Here is a 25,415-nt window from a genome sequence, read left to right as displayed (position 1 = left end):
TTTCTACAAGTCACAGTTCACATGTACGATATCAAAACAGATATCTAAAATTTTGAAAAAATATTGTTTTTTGTTGTTTTTTTTCAATTTTTTGTTTTCTTTCTTTTATTTTTTGGTTAAGAAAAACATTAAAATTGAGAAGTCTGGAAGAAAACCTTTAAAGTGATGATTGATTGAAGTCTAAAAATAGATGTTATTCTGGCAGATATAATGGTGAACGTAACATGACTATAGTATAATGATACTAGAACCAGCACCATGTATATACAATTCTGTCACTATGGTTACATGATGACATTACTGTCGCTATGGTTACATGATTATTATTATATATAATGTTTATGTCAGAAATACAGAAAGACTGTAGAAGTGAAGAGAGTTCACAAAGTTGACAAATCTATAACAATTTGTTCATGATGTACAACAATTTTGTACAACTTTACAAACTTTTTTCACAGAAAAAGAAGAAAGGTAAGGAAAGATAACTAGAATAAACCATGACAAGTTAAATATTCATAGTTATCTCCCTTTATACAGTTGAATATAATTATTATGATTTTTCTATTAGCTGACAGTTATGGACCTCAAAAGTCAAATATCTTTCATTTTAACAAAGAAATATCAATATATATTCACCTGTATAAAACAGATATAGACTAGCTAAGTATAATGATATATGGAAGTTATTAAATGAGCACATGACATGGTACGAGGATGATATTTTACATATTGCACAGCAGTTTATTAACAATTTATACACATTAGTTATTAGTATCACATTATGTACCAAATAATGAAAAAAATCTAATCCATTTAATACATTTGTTTGAAAAAAAAATTAAAAATAAAAGAAAAAACTACAATTCTTTATATAAACTTCTATGGAATAAAAAAAATATTTTTCAAAACATCTAGAAACAAAAGAAAAAAAAATTCCAACAAAATTAAGAAAGGAAAAAATAAACAAGAAAAACATTTCATCCAGTGATAGTTTAAAAAGGGGGCTATTGTTTAGGGGCTCAAACTGTTGTCCTGAAATACATACCAGGTAGATCAGAAGCTTGGTTGAGAACTATCACACGCTGACTGTCTATTGATGATACTAAGTTATCTAAACACAGGCTTCTCTCGGACTGTCCACTCTGTAAACAAGAATAGGTTTTACTTTAGAATTATTTTTTTTACATTGATTAAAAAATAAATCCTTTATAACAAATATAAAGCCTAAAATTTATAATTAATTAATAGTACTTTGAGAAAAAAATCAACAACATATAATGTAAATTACATGACAAAATGTTTAATATCCTTGAAAAATTAAATAGTATAAGCATTTAACTTATAGAAAAGAAGTCAAATTAAATACGATCAGTATCCATAACAGATATATGAAGAAAAAATATACTATTATATAGCACTATTTTGATAAAATAATCTTAGTCTGATTTAATCTCATTCAAAACTGCAAGTCTGGGAAACTTACAAGATGAACATCAATGGCGTCTATTCTGTATCCGTATTTATTAAGAATTGGTTTGAACACATCACGGATCAGTCTATTTGGTTTAGCTTTCACTCCTATAGATTTTTTATTTGGTAAGTCCATTCTAAACAGCACTCGTCTTTCTATCGTAACCTCTTTTGACCCCAGCGTAGATATATCATCATTCAGGTTTAATGGCTGAAAAAATGATAACAAAACAAAATTAAAATTCTGTAATATTCAAAATTTACAAAAAGAAAACAACAACAAATAAATCATAAATCTACCCCAGGTTTAGTTAAAAAAAAATCAGGCAATATAACATATATTTAAAAAATACATTTTGGGGCTAATGGGTTATCTTCCAAGTCCACGCTCATTGTATATTTAAAAGATGCATAAATATTGTTATACAGTTGTATATGAGACTTATTATATTCAACTTTATTTCTGTAAATATCAAAGGAATTTACCTTTTCAGAGCCCAATAAAAACACATCCACACTAGCCACAGAGAGACCTCTCTTTTCACACAGTTTGCCTAGGATATAGTTGATTGTCTGCCCCTGTCTTGTACCTACAACGGTTGTTGATCCATCTGGCATTATCACTCGGCAGAACCGAGGCTGATCAGGTTCCTCCTCAATAGTCTCTGGCACCTGAATTATAATTAAATTATTATTAAAAATTTTGATACAATTTTGAACAGTATTATCCAATCAAATGTGATTTTAAATAAGAAATAAACAGGTGACTAAATTTTCAAAACCTAGGTTTTTTCGCCAGTGTAAAAATTCTGTAAAATATAATCAAATTACTAAATCTTGAAAATATGTGGGAGGGCACAAGACAACATAAATTTAAATGAAAGTTCCGCTGAAATTCTTTTGAGAAAGATACAGAGTTGCACACTGAAGGAACTGTTTATGCCTAGCTGCCTAACAGGCGTTCATTTTACTTCCTTAAAATGTTTTTCATTCCTGTTATAGGATAAACACAAATTATGTTTCAAGTTCATAGAGTGTAAGACGCACACCGGGTTTACTGCTGAAAAACAATGACAACAACAAAGTACTCACCTCAACATGTACAGGCTGTTCCTTCTTGTTGTTAGTTGAAGGTTCAGACTGGGCACTTGGAGCAGCCGGGGTCGTGTTGGCATTAATGTCCTTACTCTCCTTGTTCTTCTGGTTTTTACTCTCTGACTCTGCCTTACTCTGCTTCTTTGATTCTAAAAATAGAGTAAACATAATAAATAATTACTACATCACATATCATAATTCAATGAAAAGAGATAAAAATATATCTTATCTATTTACATAACAATAAGGTAAGCAACACAAACTTAATGGTATATTAATTCTAACATGAGATCCTTCCAAAGATTGGCAAACTTCTAATATTGTTAAAACATAAAGTTGAACAATAATTTCTAATGCTGTTTTTATTAAATAACGTACTTTGTCTCCAAGGTAACAAAGACCTTCTTCGTTTGTCTTTATTCTCTTCGTTTTCCTTGCCCTTTCCTTTCTTCTTCCCTTCCTTCTCCTTGTCTTTATCGAGAAGTTTATTTTTGTCATTTTGCGTCTCCTCGGCTAACAGCAGTGGTTTTCCCTCCATTTCGTCCATCAGAAACGATTTATAACTACTGGATTTCAGGAAACGTGAATAACTGTCCTGCTTCATTAGTTGAAAGATCTGTAAGATAAAATTCATAATTTAGTTATTTTCTTACAAGTTTAAGAAGTTCGAGTTAAGATGGTTAATATATTTTATACAAATGAAGTTTAATCTCTTATGATTTATTTATAAACTGATCATGTTCCGAACAAACAATGGACGATACAATAATTGACGGAAGCCTAAATACATGTAAATCATTTAGTCATGACTCATCACGAATCTTTACAATCAGAAAGTATCAAACAAATTATGCTTCATAGTACTCTTATTTTTGTTGCGTGTAAATTTTCAACAAGGTAACAAATGAGCTTTCACAATGAGTAAACCCAGGCAACTTCATTAACCAAGTTACCTATTTTCTCAAATGCATGACCTAGTAAACCTCAACTCAGATCCATGAAAATTAAGCAAAGCAGTTAAAAATAAGCATGTGTCAAGTCTCTACAGCAGTATTGTAACTGTCCATTATCAATTTCACAATACCAAGATAAAAATTTAAATTTAATCAGCCTACAATACAGAGCCTGGTCAAAACTGCACTGATGTTCAACCTTGCCTGACTCTATACTGTTAGCTAAAGGTTTCAAAATAACTGGTCAATGCTTAAAACCATGCATGTACAATTACCTGTTGTTGAGGGATATCAAAGGCTTGTGGTGTTGGATTTTCTAGTTGAGATTCCACTGCTTTTCTGGCAACACTATCTATATTGACGCATTCACAAGCACGCACGGACACATGCTTGTCATACAGTTCCTTTGCCTTTGATTTTCTCTGAAATGGAAAAACCAAAATTTTTAATTATTTTTAACCTATTTAACAAAACTCAATGAATATATTAAAACCTTATGTTACAATTATATACTACATACAAATTAATTTATCATATTTTTTATAAACTTGTATTACAGTCAGATCTCTTTATTAATTAGGTAACTAATATAAGAATTAATTAGGTAATTAATATAAGGTACAAATAAAACAAAATCATAACTTTTGTACTTACATAATTAGAATCAATGATGTTCTTAAAATCTTCACATGCCTTCCAAAATATAACATTTTCTTCACTGAACTCTTTCTTCAAGAAATCCTGAAAAATAATAACAAATAAAATCTAGATTACCTCCCTTTCCATATTCTTATAAGTACCAATAGAATAAAAAAAACACTAGATTATCTCCCTTTGTATGTGTTTATGTATACCATAGTGTTTTGAATTGAAAACTTGCAATTTATTAAAAATTAAAATACTAATTTATAAGATTAAATATTGAATTTCACATAACTAGAAATTTTCTAAATATATGAACTAAAATCTTACAGTGAAGACAGTGTTTCCGATCGGATCTTTGAGAAGTTTGTCAAAGCTCACAGCCCACGATGCAACTCTTCCCACTTCCTCCTGCTCGATGGATTTGGCGACATGGTTTACAATACTGTTCACGCTGTTCGCTGATGAAAGCTTCTGCTGCATCGGATCTTGATCTAATACCACAAGAGACTGAAAAATTCAAAAGATACTAAAATTAGTTATTCGTCAACGTATATGAAAATTTACAAATAAACAGATTATTTTTTTAAACATCTATATCTGACAATACACCTGTAAATTGATCAATTAATCTTTTAAGGAACTGATTATAATTACCATTGTGTCATTCTAACATCCATTTGTAAATATATAGAAATGTCTTCCTTGCTTTTCAAATGCCTGTGTACATACTAAAATAAAATTTTCACACTTGTATATCAAAAATTTATTTCTCTAATTGTAATTGAATTTGAAGGTTTTTTACCAATTGTACAAATCTATAGATAATTCAGATAATCTTTGATTAAACAAGGCCATATCTTGCCCACCTGACAGACAGATATATCACATAAAAAGATGTTTGCTTTAATCCAAGGATAAAAGCTTTTCTATTATATACCAATATCTATTCATGATCTCTTTTAATCAATTTTAATCTGATAGGTCTGATTTCAGTAATTTAGGGTTTCATTTAATGCCTGTTTATATAACACGGTAATTTAGGGTTTCAATGCCTTTAAACAATATTATACAACAAGTTTATTATAACAGATCAGCCTTACACATTCAACCCTTCAACTAAAGAATCAAGCCTTTTTAAAAAGGTATACAAAACCAAACCCTTTTTTTTAAGACAAAAAGTGGTGTCATGACAGCATGTTTGACAAGTTTCCAAAGTCATTATTTTACACCATGACTTGGATTTCATATAAAAACAGTATATTCTCAAACCAATGCCACTACTTTATTAAACCCAAGTATATTCAGTCAGTTGCTTAACAGACACAAAAACAGTAAAGATTTCTTTTATTTTGATATTGTTTCTGTACTTTAATTACAGCCCCCACTTTTTCCCAAAATGTACAGTAAATCCCCTCAGGGGGATTTATTAAAGAATATACGGTACTACTGTCAACTTACTCTATTCAAACACGATGCTGCATTCGCATGTGAACAGTATTTACTTAATAGTTTTCTATTGTAACTTTGATCATTACTGCACATATTTTTCTTAAACTGTTCAACATTCAAACATTTTCGATATTTTCCAGAGTCAATTTTTCTATCATGTTTCAATGCTTGTAAACTAGCGTTCAAATTGTATCTCTGTTTTTTAAAATGAGTTTCAGCACATTCTCGTGCATCAATCAACTGCTGTGCGCTACTGTCTTCGACACAGATAGACCTGCGTCGATGTTTTCTAAGTGAGTTGTATATTTTAGCATAGCCATCCTTACGGTAACCAGCCGCACCAATGAAACTTATGTCCAAAAACATTTTGTTTTTCCAAACGTATCCAAAAATAGCACTATTTTTGTATAATAATATTTATCAAAATAAATCCATAAAAAGCTGTACAAATTCTATATCACAATTTATATTTACAACACAACTTTCTATTTCATACTAATGACCACTCCATTTTTTGGACCCTACTTATAAATATATTTTCACTTCTTAACTGATTATCTCAAAATTCACTCAATAAAAGTGACAATTGATAACCAACAGCCAATGAGAATGCTGGATACAAGCTATTATCCAATCAGAACAGGTTTTACTAGCCCAGGGTGTCATAATGTCTGCTGACTGAAATGTTATCACAGTTTACAACACAGTTAATTAGAAATGGGTGAACAATAGATGGTAGCACCCTAAAGGGACAACAAACAGGTTTGTATGGAAGACTGACTGACACTTTATTGATGTAAAGGTGCCAAATGACCCTGATCAGTTCACAATAGTCCTTTAGTATACCAAGCTACTTTACCACACATTGATCAAAACTGATCTTTTGGCACAATTTTGTTATTGGCTTGCACACAATGACATTGATGAAAGTTTTATGAGCCTTGAATACCCTCCTGGTGCCAATATTTACACAATTATTCAATTTGATTGTCCAATCTTATTGTCATAAAGTGTTGGAAAATTTAACAGTTTTTTTAATAATAGAAAAATAGTTGCAAGAATAAGCAGTGAACTAAATACATTTATATACAATAACATTATATAATTGAATTCATTATCATTACAGGGGCCCATGTTAAGTTGTTTCTGTCCTAAGCAAAAGAATGTTTATGTCCGTAAATTTACAAGTCATAATATTATAATTAAAACAGTAAAAAAACATTGGGTAAAAAAATCACTGTATCCAGTTTTAAATATATTATGAAAAGATTGATATTTTAAATACTGCATCATCTAAAGCTAATCTTGTAGTACAGTACTGTAAAACTCATTTTACCTTAAAATTAAACTTGAAGAACTTTGTTACCACTATCTTGAGAATGTGAAATATTTTTTTTTTTGGTGGTTTTTAATAAATAAGGAAAACATAAACCACTGATGCTTTAAAAATCGTTTAATCAGGAAATGCCTGTTTTATTTGTGACCTTGGCATTACCACAATCTTGAGAATGTGATTTTCAAAAAAAAATTTCTTTTATGGTTTTTAATAAATTACAAGGAAAACATGGTAGTTGACAGAATAAAATCGAGAACTACTAAACACTAGACTAAATAATTATTGTAAAGAAAATAATTTATTTCATAATGTACATATAATACTTACATGTTTCACCAAACTAGCAAGTTCCTGGTCACTTAATTTTCTTAGTAGGATATGCATTATTTTATTATATTGTATTTCCAATCTTCAAAGACTATATTACATTGAATACAGCTAATCCACAATGCAACTTTAAATATACATATATAAGCTTATATTTGTCACTGATTAATTCAAAGCCACTGATCACCCAAAAACAAAAAAATAGTTTTCACACATATAATCTAAAGCACACTTCTTAAATAAAAATTCCAGTTTCAAACTTTAATTAGAGTTTTTCACACATCAGTCAAAACAAAAATCATTTCAATTTTTAGTTCCTACTTTCACGATTATTAAGTCACAAGCCACACTGACTCTAATGAGAGAAGCATGTCAGTATATATACCTAGTACCCCATTTTTTTTATTTCACAAATTATCAGTTAAATCAGACATTATATGCATCATTAGGTCCAGCCTTTATTTTCTTTATCAAATCTCAGATCACACCAACATGTTAGAAAAGTTAAATCAATAATTTAAAAAGATTCTATACCACAGGGTCATCAATCTGATTAAATACGGTAATAATTTATCAGAAAATTATTGATCAAGATAAAAAAGAAAATGTTAGTCAATATTATCAATATAAACAAGTGATTAATTATCTTTAATCATCCACTGATGAGACAGTCTGATTTCCAAGGTTAATTGGCCCCAACATCAGGTGAAAATCTTTTTGATTTATTGTTATTTTTTGAGAGAGGGCAGTGCTGAACTAGACTTTTCTGGTACAGTACTGAAAATAGGAGGGAAAGATTCTCTCTGATAAAAACCAAAATCTAAAAGTAAAAAAAAATGTTCAAATTAACTTGGCAAGTCCTTTTATTTACATTAATTTAAATTATACATTCAAGGACAATGATAACTCCATGAAAATTAACAGTACAGTTTATTTGAAGAGGAAAGAAAATATATTAATGTTGGGGTTTACATCATACAAAGATTAAATGGTAACTCTTAGTTTGGGGCTTGAATACATGTATTTCAGTCAGATTTAAGAATGTTTAAGTTAAAACATATTCATTTGAGCTTTGTTGTAATGAAAGGAAGTATTTCAATAAATAACCAAACAGGTAACATATGTGGAATCATCATGCCATGTCCCCAGTAGAGCTCAAACCCATGATCCCTAGGTTGAGAGGCAGACACCATATCTAGTAATATATATATATCGATGTAATTCACCAATAAATCAAATAAACATGAAATTAACAGAGTTTTTTTTCCAGATCTACATATTGTTACTTTTTTTTTTTTATAAAATAAATGATATTCTTAATAATCCTTAGCTCTGCTGCCATCCATGCAACATGAGAGACCATAATGGTATGCAATGTTCGCTATCCAGTCAATAGTTTGAAATTTTTCCTAAAAAATGAATCAGTTTGGAAAGACAAGATTGAAAGATAGACATGTCCATTCAAAATAGCTTTGTTTCATTAAAGTTTATTGCAAAGAAATCCTCAAAAATGTAAGTGCATCAATATTGTTACTGCCTCTCTTAAAATAATTGAATAAAAGTGAATAAATTCAATAAAATTTTGAAAGATTATCCATACAGTTCCAACCAAGATTTTTGCTAATGATGAAAAGAAAAGTAACTAAAGATGAAAGAAAAAATGAATCAGAAGATGAGAAAAGTAATTACTGACAAGGATCACATATTTATTTTTGTTTTTTTAACTTAAAAAGGATAAAAAAACTTGAGAAAAGATAAGAAACCATTATCAACACTAATGACAATTAATTAATGACCTGTTATCATTAGTGAGAGATGAGAACATTAGATAAGGAGGGGATATCACTCTCTCACTATCCTAGTCTAGACCTGATCTACCTTGATTGTCTCCCTTGCTGATTATAATCATGGTGGGTGGGGTGAACAACACTATTGAAACTAAAGATGAGACTAGATAAAGACTTTCACTGATTGATGGCATATTTACAACCTAGAATTAGTCTTCTTCAATATTGACAGTGATTATACCTTACAGGCATTTTGTCTCGTGCGATGACAATATCTTGTTTGTCTTATTTCAACAAAATTGTCAAATTTTAACAAATTTTAATATAGTGCACTATTAAATCATTTACAAATATTTAAATCATTAAATAAAGTCAATCTTTCTGCAGTAATGTGTAAATGTTTTTCTAATACATATTCTTGCAGTCTTAATACCAATATTACCAAAAAAAAAAAAAAAAACTTTATTTTCACCTAATAATGACAGCCCGATTTTAGTTAATTTGAAACAGGAAAATCTTTTTCGTAACTTTCATTGCAAAAGAGCACAGGAATCTTGCCAGCTTTAATGGTGAAGAACAAATTTATAACCAAAATTGTAACCGGCAGAAGCCACAATATTAAAACATGACAACATAGTTTCAATATCTAAAATTGGCATTTTTTTCTCCAAATTCCGAATTTGTGACATCTATTCAGGAGCCATGTCAGTACAGTTTTATTTCTTCGAAAAGATGACTGATTTAAAGCTATCCATTATTGTTCAAGTGTATCTGGTTTCACATACCCACGCCTGGTTAAGTACAATCTTCACTTATTATGATGTTTCCATCCCATATTGGCCACATTATCTTAGAATTGCTTACAACTTTGTAGTAATACATTAAATAACACACAACAGTCACCACCAGACACCCACACAGGCAATTCATTCTGTTAATTTATATCTTTAGGTTAGTATTACTGATAGTAACAGGTATTTTTCAATTCCTGAAATAAGAGCAGGTTCTTTGACATGTCAGATGTATGTGTAAAATGACCGTAGAAAGACTTTCATGATCAATCACATTGAGTAACCTGCACCCGCACTATTTACAGTCCAATGCTCTCTACCCTGAGTGAGCTAGGACATTACCCACAGCAGCTGAGCCTGATTCTAAACTTTAAATATAACTATAACACCCAACCCTATATAATATATACAAATATATACCTCATGGGAAAGGCTTAGAGGATTACACCTTGACTTCCTTCTCAGTGACCCTGGCTGACCCTTTGTCCATTTCTCTGTACTATTACTGACAGATGGTTTCCCTACAACATCCGGAGATCCGGATCCTGGTAAACTTTTTCTCTCTTGGTCCCTCTGAAAATATACAACACATAATTCATAACTAAATGTCAGTTACTCTGAGCAGGATTTATACACAAAATTAGATTTAAAGAAGACAAGATTTAAGCTATTACATCTCTATTTCCATGCCTTGCTAATCCGAACCTATCTAATCCGGATAGGATCCAGATCAAACCTTCCTATTCCAGACAAAGTGTCCAGTCCCAATTTTATTCGTTCTTTTTTTTTAATAGTAAAAAAATGTCTTAACCCTTCTAATCCAGAAACCTTTCTAATCCAAATTTTTCTTCTGATCCGGACAAGTTCAGATTAGACAGGTTCCACTGTATCTATTTCTACAAATCAAATAGTATGATTTGGGTGTTCTTCAAAATCTCTATCTGGGTCTGGCCTTTTTTGGTTCTATGCTTAGCTTATAAATCTAATTCTACAAACCAGTTGGTATGATTTCGGGCAGGGCAGGCGTGGGGGTAACATACTTTATATGGCAAAGCAACACTATTTCCCAACTTCTCCAAATATGACAGTAACTGCATAAGTCAAACTTTAATAATTTTGAATTAAATAAAGTTTTAGCATTTCTCACACAAGTTTAAACATAAATACATTGACTGTCATTTATCATTTTCAATAACATTTTGAGTTACTTTTCCAAGTTTCTGCTTGCATTGAAATTTAGCGGAAGTTTTGACACATCAGAAATAACATGTTTTTCTCTTCTACATTATATAAGAAGATAGAAACTTGTTCAGATGGCCGTCTCAATATTTGGACAAATCTACTTTTATAATGTATGTTGATGTATTAAATCATGTCAGCCATTAAATATGACCAAAAATATCTATAATATGTTTTTTTGTTTCATAAATATGACATGATCCATGTTAATTGCCATGTTTTATTCTTTATTAGGAATTTAATGACATATAGATGTCACCTTTCCTTATGTTAAGCAAAAACCAACCAAAACAAAAAATGTGGGTGGAAACAAAAATAATGAAGACAACTGCAATGACTAAACTTTATAAAAATTGTGAGAAAAAAACAATTGAGCCGCGTCGTGACAAAACCAACATAATGGGTTTGCGACCAGCATGGATCCAGACCAGCCTGCGCATCTGCGCAGTCTGATCAGGATCCATGCTGTACGCTGTCAGTTTCTCTACTTGTTATAGAGTTTGTAAGCGAACAACATGGATCCTGATCAGACAGCGTGGATGCGCAGGCTGGTCTGGATCCATGCTGGTCGCAAACGCATTATGTTGGCTTTGTCGTGATGCTGCTCAATTATAAAGGCATCACCTGAGAGTCAACTTTATAGATTATAACAAAGACATTGTTTGATGCACAACTTTTTATAGATATTATGGTAAAATAGTGTAAATTTAAATACTCTTGTAATTTGTGCATTACAAGCATTTTACATACATAGTTTAATAATTTGTACATCATTCCTTATGTTGAGGTAGCCATGTAATAGACAAGTGTTTAAACACCAACCATGACCCAATCCCAGCACAGAGACAATGAATAATTATTACAAAAGTTAGCACCAGGGAATCAAGCTTACAATGGGCACTTGAACCATTTTTTATATTACAAAGTCTAAGAAATGTTACACACATATAATTATTTCTTAATGTGGTCCTTAAAATGAAGCTATACATTACTTTCCTGCATAAAATTAAAATAATGTATGTTAAACATTTCAACAATGAATCGAAAAACCACATAATTTATATAAATCATTAGCAGATTGTTATCTTGAATGTTGAAAAATTAAATTTCCATTTATTTGTAATGACCTCGCCAGGACATGTGGTAAGGAGAATAGTTATATTACCACAAAGTTATATATCACAAAATGTTACATGATAATTATAAATATCATTTAAGATATGAACATTTCTTGTGGTTTCATTGTCAATAACATTGTCAAATAATTTAGCTCCTTCCTTCCATGGCATGAACAGGTCTCTTTTGTTTTCTCAAAAAAGAAAAAAAGAAGAAAAAAAGCATAATTAAATAGAATTTGCATGCCACTATCAAAAATTAAAACAGCTTTTGCCCTTCACTGGAAGCATTTATTTCATGTGACATGCAAAGACCTTATTAATTCTTCAAAATGACATGCAGCAATTTCAACAATTTCTCCCTGCAACCAATGCAAATAAAAATGTATAACCTTCAAATACCTCAGTACACAAAGTGGAGTTCAATAAAGTCACAGATAAAACATCTTTAAAGTGATTATAATGAGAAAACCAGACTATAGTTCAAATATCCCCTTTATCAATTATGAGTAAAGTCCAAATGAGCCTTTGAAATTTTACTGCCTTTTAATTGACTTTTTTTTCAAGCTACGAAACCCATTAACTATAAGAAGTAATGCCAAATGTTGAATCAAGTAAAATCATTCTTATATTATGGTCATTAATTCATAATTAAAGAAAAATGTCATTACTTTATAATTAAAGAAAAAACTTTCAATGTTTAGAAGTTAAAAATTCTGCCTCTCAACCAATGGGTATTTATTTGGGTCACAACTATGTTTCTGGAATATGGCAACATGGAACAGCAGGCCAAAATTCATCAAACAAAACTTGGTGTAATAGAACTTAAGAACTGATTTTTGTTGACAAATTACATAATTATAACTGGTTTATTATAATAGCACACATATAATCAAAACATTAAGAATTAACAATTCTTGGAAATGTATTTTTAGTAATTTAAAACAATCATTTTGAACGGCGACAACTAGCTGTAATATAATGTATCTATTTTGGTATTTGAAACACTGACATAAATATTACAAGTATAATTCTTTGAAATGTATTTTTGGTTATTGAAAACCATCATTTTGAACAATGGCAACTTAGCAAAGTGCCTATTTCGGTATTTGAAACACTGTCATTATTAAAAGTACATGTAAACTTGTACAGAAATACCATGTACAATACATAATAATATTACATCTCAAGATAATAAAATGCCACAATTTTTCATTTACAAATGATACAAGCTTACGGTTACATTTTTTTACACTTTATGATCAATTACAAATATCGTTACTTTAATCCGAAAATATTGCTTACGAAAATAAAATCAAAGTAACAAAAATAGAGATGATTTAGTTACCTTAAACAGATCGTACATTTCCTTTGTAAGAAACTTTAAAGACAGCCTTCTCATCCTTTTATTTAAATTTTAAGTAAGTATTAAACTAAAAGAAGCACGACCTAAATCCATCATAATGCACATAAATTGTAATTCCCTATGTACAGTATATCCATGTTCAATATTAGACAATATGCGTCCGGTCTTAAAAACTCTTAAAAACTGTTTTCATATTTAAACATTGTGACATTGTTATACAAAAAACCCAAGGATTTTTTTCTTTTTTGATATTCTTTTGAAATTTTTCAGGTATTATCCTTTCACACTTCAATTTTTTCTCTTATAAAATGTCTTAAACCATTTGGACGGCCCACTGTTCCTAAGTGTCAACAAAAACAAATCCCCGCATGATAACAATATTGATAGATCTAGCCACTTGTATCTACCTTTCTTTCTATATATATTCATTCATAACTGTTTGCAAAGCATTTTATGGCAAGAAAATATCACCGCATGAATCAATTTAAGATATATACGCCCCTAGATATTAAAGGAAAATATGGTTTATTAGGCAATTAACCATATCATACCAGTCATCTAAAAATATTCGTTCAACAAAATCTGTTTGTCAGTACAAGAAATATTCAATTTATTTGAAAATTTAAAGCAAAAATAAATGCAAATTAACGAACAACGCCTTTAAGAGTTTTTCTTCTATATTTAGACATACATCTGGGTTTAGGAAAATATACATAAAGAATGTTTTTTAAAGATTATTGATCATAATTTGATATATATATAAACAAAAACTTTATAGAGCAACTAGCATACAGGTGCAGAACTGATACAGTGTATCTGCTGGTTTAATTCCAGCTCCATACCGCCTCCGTGGTCGAGGGGTTACAATCGAAGACTTCTTATCCAGTTACCTCTCTGGCGTGGGTTTGATCCCTGGGAGATGCTTCGGTAGTTTAGCGCTGAGGAACGAAGTCTAGTACTGGTGTTACTTTCCAGGAACGATGGTTAGGAAACTACTTCCCTATATGGCTGAAATACTGTTGGGGGAAAAGGCGTAAAAATGAAACAAACAAACAAACAATTCCAGCTCTTGACAAACAATTAATGCCATTTTTTTGCTGTTGCACTTACTAATATATTGACTCTATTAAGAACATAATTATGGCTACTTTAATACTTAACTGAAGCAAAATCATTATTATCATACAAGAGCATAATAATTTTCTCACAATAAATTATTGTCACCTTTGTGCAATAACTAGATTAAATCCCATTAAATTTAGGACTTAACCTGTTACTGCACTAAGATAACAACATAAAATAATTTAACGTCCCTTATAGGATTTGAATCCATTATAGCAGCACAGACTTTAAAGTGCACTGAAGCCAGCAACCATACTCTTTGAGGATTCTTTAATTGCCATTATAACAGAGATATGCCATCAAAAATAGGGGCAAGGCTAGTATGCATAACAATCAGTTTGTAAGAGACCATGCTGTATACAGTGCTGGCTGCTTTTAATTCATGTATGTTTACACTGAAATCTGGCCTTAAACTGCTAATCCCAAGTCTGCTATTCCTTAACAGCTTAGCCTGCTAAATTTATGTAATAGATTTCCCCAGCTTTGAATTTGAGACAGACCTTTCACAGCTTGAAGGATTTCATTACCAAAATACAAATATAGAGGTACCAACAGTAGATCTATAAAACCTGGTGAGACTGCACAAATGTGCAGGCTAGCAGTGGCTCTATACTAGTTCCAGCAAATTGTTTGTTTGTTTCATTTTATGCCTTTTCCCAACAGTGGCGGGTAGTTTCCTAACCATCTTTCCTAGAGGGATTTTATACCAAATACAATATAGACGTACCAGTTAAGCCTCACGTCAACTAAACTAAATGTGCAGCTACCGGGTCTAAACCTATCGCAAAGGTGGAATCATGATCTTTGAGTCTCTAGCAAATTAAAGGTTAACCTCACTGGGCTCTCAGTGAAGTATTCCTCTATGTATGGAAGCTTTCTAGCTGGCTGAAGAATTTTAGACAATCAGTGGTACTACCTAACTTTCCATCTTCATTATGGCACACAGAGGGTAAGTTGACTACTCAAGCTGGATAGCTGTTTCATTATCTTAGACTTTTTAACATCATTTTACCATACATTGTAGATATTCCCCTGATCTTAATTGGGAATTAGGTACCTTATAATCAAAGGAGTTTGGGATTCTCTAGTATAACTGACACATAGTTAACAAGAGTACTGCAGAGGAGGGGAAACAATAAAGCTGAAACCTACTAACAGATGGAAGGACAACCAGATGCTTAACATTATAGGCTGAAATATTTACAGGCATATAAAAAGTTATATGTTTGTTCCAAAGAATTATCGACAAAATGTTTGACAATTTATTTTAAAATATTAATTTCAAACACGTAACCCAGGTTGGCTATATTTATAATTCACCTCTCTAAGACTCACACTTGCCTCCTGAACACTCAACAGTTGGTTAGAATTTCTATGGCTAACTATATCGTGTTTGAAATATGACCAGTGGGAAAAATACAAGACCATGTGTCCTTACATATGACTGTGCATTATATTTGTTCTTTTTTGTCCTTTTTATTCTGATATTGTTGTTAAGTTGTTTAACCTTAAGTGTTTTGTTCTTTTTCTAACTAGATTTTGCTATCATAATAAAAATCTATGTAAACCATCATAATAACTGTCTATGCCTAGAGGATGTAACACAATTTACACATCATTATTTCAAATATATACAAATAAGAGAAATCTTGTACCCTTAACAATAAAATAATAACAATGCGGGCGATGTAAGACTATAAGAACGTTTTCTGCTTGATGAAATTCACCATGACCACAAAGCTACATCACGTAACAATTTAAAATACAAGAATTTCAGTGGCAACAACCCGACCAAAATTTTGACCCCCTACGTTTCAACATTTTCAACTGTCAAACATTTCTCTCACCTTATCATTCTTACTTTCACGCTGATAAAAAGGCTCCCAAAGTTTTTGAATAATGGGACCGTATAATCCACGCAATTACGGGAACTCTTGTCACACAACGTCTAAGTACGGGAACATTGACACTTTAAGCTCCAGTTATTGCAATTACAATATTTGTGCAATTTTTCAAGGACTATGTTAAGCCTTTAAAGCAAAGTATGAATAAATCGTAATCTATTCAGAGATACATCAATGATCCGACGGTCGTCGCTTATACTAAAAGCACTTGAACCCTTCAGAATGGGACTTTTTAATTCTTTTGAAATCTGTGCAAGCACCGTATGTCTAGTACAGTACACGTAATACATGACGAGACAGTTACAATTCTTTTTCTTTAATTTACACCTTACACGTAGACATTTAAACATTTCTTATTAGTTACACCTTTCATATTTCATCCTAAAATTCATTCCGCAACAATAATTTTGTCTCTATTACCATCATCAGTTCAATATGAATGATAATTTTACCACATTTCATCTTCTTTACAGCCTTTTAAATCTTATTCGCTATTTGCATATCAAATCATGTCTGTATTAAACAGTCTGCTTGTTTGAAATTATATATTTACCATGCAGACATTTACGTAACAGTACATTGAGAAATTTTACAATAAAATTTACTAATTAATATAGAGGGAAACATAATTCTGGTTTCTCTTACAGGAAATAAACTATACAATTCACACTTGCACGTTATGAAACAGCCAAAGGAGGAAAATAGTCCAGACAATGTAGAAAAACGTTAACAAATTTACCGCAAGCACCAATTGAAACACTAAACTTAACACAGTTACAGAAAATTATTGCACTTAAAAACATTAATAGTTTTTTTTTGTTTAACTTTACAGCTTTCAATTTTTTTTACTGACAAGCAGTTATAAAATTAACATATATTTTTCCTTATACATTTTATGTAGGATGCAGTGATAGGAACTTAAATTTAATACATCAAAATTTTGAATAGTTATCATGTATTTACAATTATTACAAAAAAAATTCCCTAATCAAATCAACTTCAACACAAATTTAAACATTTTTTTCACAAATCACTGTCCTCTAATGACATGCCATCGTTTGTCTATACAATATGTCGAATAATCAATCATAAAATACATAATATTGTCACTGAATTTTGATATATATGACCACAAAATGTATGAGTTTGAATCATTTTAAAGGAAACATTAAGTGTTTGTGCAAAGAATAATTATATTACAATGTTTATTATGAAGCATAAGAATACAAATTTTAGACCCGATATGGTAAGTTGTACTATCCTGTTGTCATAATAATTATTGTCAATTAACATAAAGTTCCATTAAAATCCAGTAAGATGGTGTGTGTTCTAAGCTTAATATAAGGGCCCCTCCGCCTTTTCAGATACTGAGAGTTTTAAGTAACACTGACACTGTTCAGGATACAATTAAATAAATAACTGCTGGATATATTAAGTATAGTTATATTTCAGGCACAAGCAAACTATTTGAACCACTGAACTCAACTAGCAAAGTCTCTGGCAGCCTGGGTTTGGACCCATAGAGAAAAAGGGTTCAAAATCAGCAACTTCTGACACTTGTGTAACAGAATATAGCTCTGTGGCAGGCTTAACAACTCTGCCACCAAGGTCTCCAAGAGATGAATTCCAGAGAGATAATGGTGTCATAAGCCAGAATGTATGCTTAAAACTGTATTTAACAAGTAATGGAAAAAACTGTGCCTACTTTTTAAATTGTAATATACTATTTGTTAAGAATATTTAAAGCCCCATGTACAAATGTGTACACACACATATCCATGCACAAATGCATTTTACCATAACAAAATACATTTCTTCAAGACTGTCATAAATTGATATCTGAGCATATCAAATTTAACCTGTGGATTCCCTAATAAAATTTATACAATTTCACAATTACTGTAAATAAAATTTGCATTATCTGATTAAATAATTCTTATTATTCCTCCATCATGTACTTAACTGTTGCTATGAATCAGGAAAAGGGTTTTTTTTTTCTTCTTCGGAAAACTATGTTTACTTCTTACAGTTTTCAATCACACTTGATTTATTTGACTTGTTAAGCCATTTACGATGTCTATTGAAAAGTCTTTTACATTCTTACAAAGTACACTTTACTGTCAAAGATAAAAAAGAAAATATTTAAATTGGCTCATAAAGGAAGTCATGGGGACAATGTCAATATTTAAAGTAATGTTCTCAATCACTAAAGATTTGTTATTTCATTTGTGGTTAAAGACCACTTACACAATAAAAGAAATTGAATGAAATATATATATATTTATCCGAACAAAAATATATATCACTTGTATTTTTTAAATGCAAAATCTGCATAATATAAACACAAAACATGGCAAACATTTACTTGTACAGTATTTGACTATCATAATATTGTGCATATTTATATAGAATTATGCTAGGACATTATACTTACGGCCCTACTTTTCTGCTAACTGTATCGTTTTCCCATAAAAACAGTTATTGCCCTTATATTCTGCTAACAATATTACATTCCCATTAAAGAACAGTTATTGCCCCTCAGACTATTCTGCTAACTTTATTTCTCTCCCATATTGAATAACACATGTAGCAGTTATTGCCCTTATACTCTGCCAACTATATTCACTTTCCCATATATGAACAGTTATTGCCCCTCAGACTATTCTACTAACTTAATATTTCTCTCCCATATAATAACACAAATGTTATTGCTAATGCCATTATATTCTGCTAACTATACTTCTTTCCCATATAAGAACACATTTATTACCCTTATATTCTGCTTACCATGTCAATTTCTTATATAAAAACCCAGTTATCAACCTTATATTCTGCTAACTGTATCACTTTCCCATATAAGAGCACAGTTACAGCCCTTATATTCTGTTAACTATATTTCTTTCCCATATAAGAACATGGTTATTGCCCTTATATTCACCTATAGCTTCCCAAACATTATATAAGTACACAGTTCTGGCCCTTTGATAACATAAACATCTCAAGAACCCAATTATGGACCTTCAGCTTAAAATTCAAGTAATTTATAAAGCACAAAGAAAAAATTGGACAAATTCAAGTTGCCAACAATGAAGTGAAATTAATCTTTTCATGTGCTTCTCAACCATTACGTCTCTTATAAAAGTATATGTCTGAAAAGTTGAATTATCATTGAAAAAAGCATAATTATATTAAATCCATAACAGACATTGTAATGATGTGAATGTAATGTTACCCAGGTTTCAGATCAACATCTTAAAGGGGTTTGTTCTCTTGTTTACAAGATAAGATGATGGTCATTAAGTAATCCAAAATTCAAAGCAATGCATCAGAGTTGACTGAAAAAGTCAGGCAGAACAAAAACTTTAACCATAATTCTTAGTCAAACATTATACGGGCATAGTTCTATAAAATTACCACATGCACTCTTCCCTACAATTGACATTTTCTCATAGACATTGAAATAAGTTAAATCTCTCAATGGGTTAGTTGAGCGATACAAAAGAAAACAACTTTACATGTCAATGACATGGACTGGAAGTCTAGGACGTAGACATCTAACAGAATAATACTGTTAATACTTCTAATTATTCTTGAAATATGATAGTCAAGCTAAAAACATGAAATGCTCATCTACTTCTTTGCGTTTCTTTTATATGAATTGTTATTATATATATGAGCCGCGTCACGACAAAACCAACAAAGTGGGTTTGCGACCAGCATGGATCCAGACCAGCCTGCTCATCCGCGCAGTCTGATCAGGATCCATGCTGTTCGCTTACCAACTCTATTACAAGTGGAGAAACTGACAACGGATCTATGCTGGTCGCAAACCCACTATGTTGGTTTTGTCATGACGAGGCTCATATATAACTCATCAATCTTACCTCGACAAGCCACTGTCTGCGTTTCTTATAAGTTCCTTGCGTGAAAATATTCTCTATATCTGTCATTGAGTGACGTAAGGAATCTTTCTCAGTTTCTCTTAATGAAGAAGTAAGACGATACCAAACTCGGCCAGTTTTTCTAGACAGTGACATTTTACAGTTTCTTCTCTTTTATACGTACATACTTTTTTTATATTCCATTCAAGTATGATTTTTGCACAAATTGATATAAAATGTCCGTGAAATGAAAATCATTGTTCTGAGATGATAACTTCATACACTAAGCACATTTTAAATCAAACAGCTTCAAAAAAAGAATGAGCGACCTACTTTCCACCTTGACGACGTAAGAACTCACAAAACAATGCTGAAACACCAGAATAAAAAGAAACATAAAACTTGTTCATATAACCAGTAACCAGTTCATGTTTTTATCACACGTAGTAGTAATAGTTGCTCTCACAAAAAGTTAAAACCATTCATATAATATTACAAACAATCATGCCTTTGAAATAAAACGCCAAACACTTATAACATTGTCGACACTCAATTTTCTATAAATATTTTCCCAGAAAGTAAACTTTATACTTTTTTATATATAAACAACTCATTATCCTGTGGTATGCCCACAAATCAATCATAAGACACTTCAAATATATAGATATATATAACATCACTCTATCACTTTGAAAATTTTCACCAACATTTCTCCTATTTCAAGGTCTATTCATATCTTATACATATATTTCTATACACTATCTTATCAAAAGCTGTTTTTGAAATTTTAAAACCTATATTATGACACCATAAACATAAACAGCATATAAAAGTCAATGGATTAATCCCTCGTAAACCGATTAAATAAACGTCAATCAGAAAAAAATCTGATAAGCAATCAATTAAATCAAAATACATCCAATTCTTTTTTTTCTTTTCTATGTCCCTCAATGTTATGTGACCTAGTTTTTGTCTATATTAAGTTACAAATAAGTTTAAAACAGTAATGTATCTGTAACATTTAAATCCCGAAATAAATGTCAAAATTAAACGCATCTGAATTCAAAAACCTTTACTGCAACGATAAAATGTCTTAAATTATCTATCAAATGTTCATGTTGTCTAATTTAAAATGCAAACATATATATCTTTCAAACTCTTAAATTTTCAATCTCATTTTATCTTAATGTAGTATTTATTCTTCTCATATACTTATAAACCCTGATAGCTTCATCCACTCCACTTAAATCTATATAAGAAATTAAACCAAACCAATGTTTGTTTAAGACAGCATGTACACAAGTTTTTCTATATCCTATGCCTATATTTATCACTTATTAAGACGCACTTAACAAATATCACACAAACGGGGAAAAAGAAGCAGTATGGGATAAGAAAAGCTTAAACAAACCGACAAGAATAAGCGGCTATAATTAACACCTGAAAACAACCAAATCTCAGGTATAAAAACAACACGACATCCTTTCCCATTTGCCAAAACTTTTTATCTCTTATTTACATTTCATTTTTCTCTCAGCTAATAAAATCGGGCCTTAGTTTTGATAAAAATATATTGAAGAGGGTTTGATATGCTGTCTACATTCTGTTTTGAATTTATTTAAACATGAACTTTATCTAAAAATAATAATCTTATCTGCAAGCACTCAAAACAGCTGACAATTATGAACATGCCTAAATTCCTTCCCTTTCAAATCACAGATATTTCTAATAAAAAAAAATCACAAGAGGGCCAAGACAGACTTGCTATGCTCACCTGACAAGTTAAACTTTGTGTAGCAACACAAAATAGCTACAACACTAACAAAGACCTTTTTCTATCTTTTTTTTTTATCTTTTTTTTTCAAAAAAAATAAAATGGAAAACATCAATTACCTCCCTTGTCCAATCTAAAGTTCAAACCTATATTACCTCCCTTGTTGAAACCAAAGATCATACCTCAATTACTTCCCTTGTTCAAATCAAAGCACATATCTCTATTATCACTCAATGCTTTATCTCCCCTGTCCATATTTTAATTATCATCCCTGTTCAGATAATTTACTTTACTTGAATGATTAAGATTAACAACTTAAGTAGCCTGATAAAAAACTTAAGTGGCCCAGAGAAATGTCTGTAAATATCCAATGGAATTTACCTGTAGGGTAAATTTATAAAAAGAGTGGGGCAGACTTTCAGGCAGATTAAACATTTTCCAATATCAAATGTTGGCAAATCACTATCATAACAGTCAATCTTTTGAAATATATAGTTAATTCAGCTCAACTTGACAATTAAACTAACATGAGCATAATGTCACCTTAATGCATTACCTCCCTTTTCAAGACCAAACTGCAGACTACAATTATATCCCTTATTTAAACATGTCTGAAGAACATATTAACTTCAATGCATTATCTCCCTTGTTCAGACCAAAGTGTTGGCCTTATCTCCCTTGTATGGCCAAAGTGCATTCACTTAATTGTCACTTTTCTTTAATTTTATCCTTGAGGTCTATAGCAAGATAAACGAGAGCACTTAGTACCACAGCACTAAATCTTACTCTGTCATAAATCTTCATAATACATGTATATTAAAGAATAAAGTTACCCAGTTTGATAAAAAAAATTGCTATCTACTTTTTTACGTTCTTAAATTACCATACCTTAGCTGCTTCATATACCGAGTAGGTATTTCGCCTTCTAAATGGTATCATAATGCTGTATCATTATACGCACATTACATAAGCTTGCTGAAGCGAATCTTTCTCAAAAATGTAACTTTCCCACTTTTAATATCCAAAATACAAAAACAGCATAGTATCTCCTTTCTTTATAATTTCTTTTTCAAACTATCTCATAAACACGTCACTTTTCAAACACTTTTATTTTGCTAACATCATCTCTATGTATAATAAAGTTAAAAACTTTTATTACGAAAATACAAAGAAACGTATTCCGGTTGTCACAATATGTAAGTAAAATAAGTCACAAGTGGTTTTTTATACGTAAAAAAACCTATTTAGATTATACAAACTGCTAGTCTCTATCGCCTTTGAAGTAGTTACATTATCGATGAATAAACATTCAATACTCGATACTCAAAATACAAAGATGAATCTTAAAAGTTCAAAAGTCGTGTAATTAAAAAATCAGGCTAAACTCAATTTCTTTTCACATTTTCAATGTATGGACAAATTTCAAACATCTGCTTTCAAAAGAAACAAATGAATTGCAGTTTGCTATTATTTCCCTTTAGATCTTGTCTATTTTCAAACAAGAGAATATACATTTTTTACTTAAGTATTCGCTACGAAAAATGTAGCAATTGACACATTGTAAGGATATCAACCATTAAAGTGTTTTTTTAAGAGGTAATTATCATGTTAGGGAACATTTTCCCAAGTTCTTTCTCATAATGTTTGTCATTTCTGAAGCCAAGTTTTTGTGGAACATTATTTTCGAAAATGTTAAATTATAAATATAATTGCATGTGCACTGTATCTATGATAATGAAATCTTGTTTAATAGCCTGCAAAGATCTGCAGAATTCACTGGGCTGGCAGTAACTTCAGTCATTATACTTTATAACACTCAAAGATTTAAGTTCAGGTTAATAACCTACATAATTGGCAGGTTAAAATATAAAATAACCCGTTTTTCCATTATTATTTCATTATTTTGTCTTGATTTTTATACCAATTTTCATATATGTTGTAATATCTCAGACATCAGATCTGTCCATCAAACAGACTTTACTGGATAACTATAACCAATGATTACTAATTTCTCCACAAGTGAATGACTCCTTGTCCCACATGATATCTAAATCAGCAATGAGAGACAAAATTGAGCCTCGTCACGACAAAACCAACATAGTTTGTTTGCGACCAGCATGGATCCAGACCAGCCTGCACATCCGCACAGTCTGATCAGGATCCATGCTGTTCGCTATCAGTTTCTCTACTTGTAAAAGAGTTGGTAAATGAACAGCATGAATCTCCTGATCAGACTGCGCGGATGCGCAAGACTGCACGGATGCGCAGACTGTTCTGGAGCTACGCTGGTCGCAAACGCACTATGTTGGTTTTGTCATGACACGGCTCAAATGATCATTAGAACCTATGTCCAAGATCATTTGTGATGATTGTCATGTAGAAATTTCAACTCGAACTTCAAACTAGCAACTGCTAGCTGGATTACAAATCTAATGGACAGAGTTCATTCTTTTGAGAAACATACAAAATTGTCTCAGAAGGACCTCATATTTCCTAAACTTAAAAACAGCAGTTATCTTTTTTGTGATCTATATGATAATATGAACATTAACCGATCTTAAAATGATTCATATGAATTATAACTATATCTCATGTGTCAAAATGGGCTTTAATTTCAAGTGAAGTACTTGACTATCATTTATTGTGGACAGAGTACAATCTAATTATGCATTCTTGACATGTCATGAATAATTGTAAAGTTGAAGAATTATTACAAAAATAAGAATGTGTAGAAGATTGATAATCTAGCACACTGACAGGGTTTTACGGAAATCTGGCAAGAATTAAAGGGCAATAATTTTATCAAAAAATCAAACTGGGTGTCATCAATTTTTGAGACCCACACGGAAGATTGGGTAACCAAATGTGTAGCCTCAGTAAATAAAGATTTCACTTGACTGGACTTTACTTACTTACAACAAATCACAGAAAATTTCAATTTAATCCACTGTAATGGAAACTGCTTTGGAAGAATGTAAACTTTAAGCAGTTTCCTTAATTTTCTTTAAAAACATGGTCACACCCATTAACACCACAAGAGTTATCTCTCCTATCTACTTTACCTATCTCGGGACACTTGACAAGTACAAGTGTTGAAATTTCTAACACAGTATTCAAGAAAAGTAGATCTTAACAAACCTCTTAGCAAACTGTCGTCATTA

At 31.0% G+C, this 25,415-nt stretch overlaps 1 protein-coding gene across 9 annotated transcripts in view; it reads right to left on the bottom strand.

Moving 5' to 3' along the window:
- Positions 1–25,415, bottom strand: part of LOC132756032 (regulator of G-protein signaling 12-like) — a 40,353-nt gene that overhangs the window by 6,430 nt on the left and 8,508 nt on the right. For 3 of the 9 annotated variants that reach the window (XM_060746994.1, XM_060746990.1, XM_060746993.1), the window contains exons 2-10: positions 10,274–10,426; positions 4,491–4,670; positions 4,173–4,259; positions 3,794–3,940; positions 2,944–3,181; positions 2,563–2,714; positions 1,957–2,142; positions 1,484–1,681; positions 1,046–1,142 (exon numbers count right to left, since the gene is read on the bottom strand). In XM_060746994.1, the coding sequence (XP_060602977.1) occupies positions 1,046–1,142; positions 1,484–1,681; positions 1,957–2,142; positions 2,563–2,714; positions 2,944–3,181; positions 3,794–3,940; positions 4,173–4,259; positions 4,491–4,670; positions 10,274–10,426 (1,438 nt within the window). Of the gene's footprint in view, positions 1–1,045; positions 1,143–1,483; positions 1,682–1,956; positions 2,143–2,562; positions 2,715–2,943; positions 3,182–3,793; positions 3,941–4,172; positions 4,260–4,490; positions 4,671–5,621; positions 6,120–10,273; positions 10,427–13,555; positions 13,783–20,483; positions 21,365–23,142; positions 23,672–25,415 lie in introns of those variants that run through there. The other 6 variants (XM_060746992.1, XM_060746989.1, XM_060746991.1 and 3 more) reach the window with 6 other exon arrangements.

This window comes from Ruditapes philippinarum, unplaced genomic scaffold (assembly GCF_026571515.1).
Source record: "Ruditapes philippinarum isolate M1 unplaced genomic scaffold, ASM2657151v2 ctg4591_1_1_1_1, whole genome shotgun sequence".
Lineage (NCBI taxonomy): Eukaryota > Metazoa > Mollusca > Bivalvia > Venerida > Veneridae > Ruditapes > Ruditapes philippinarum.
This window is presented reverse-complemented; position numbering and strand designations above follow the sequence as displayed.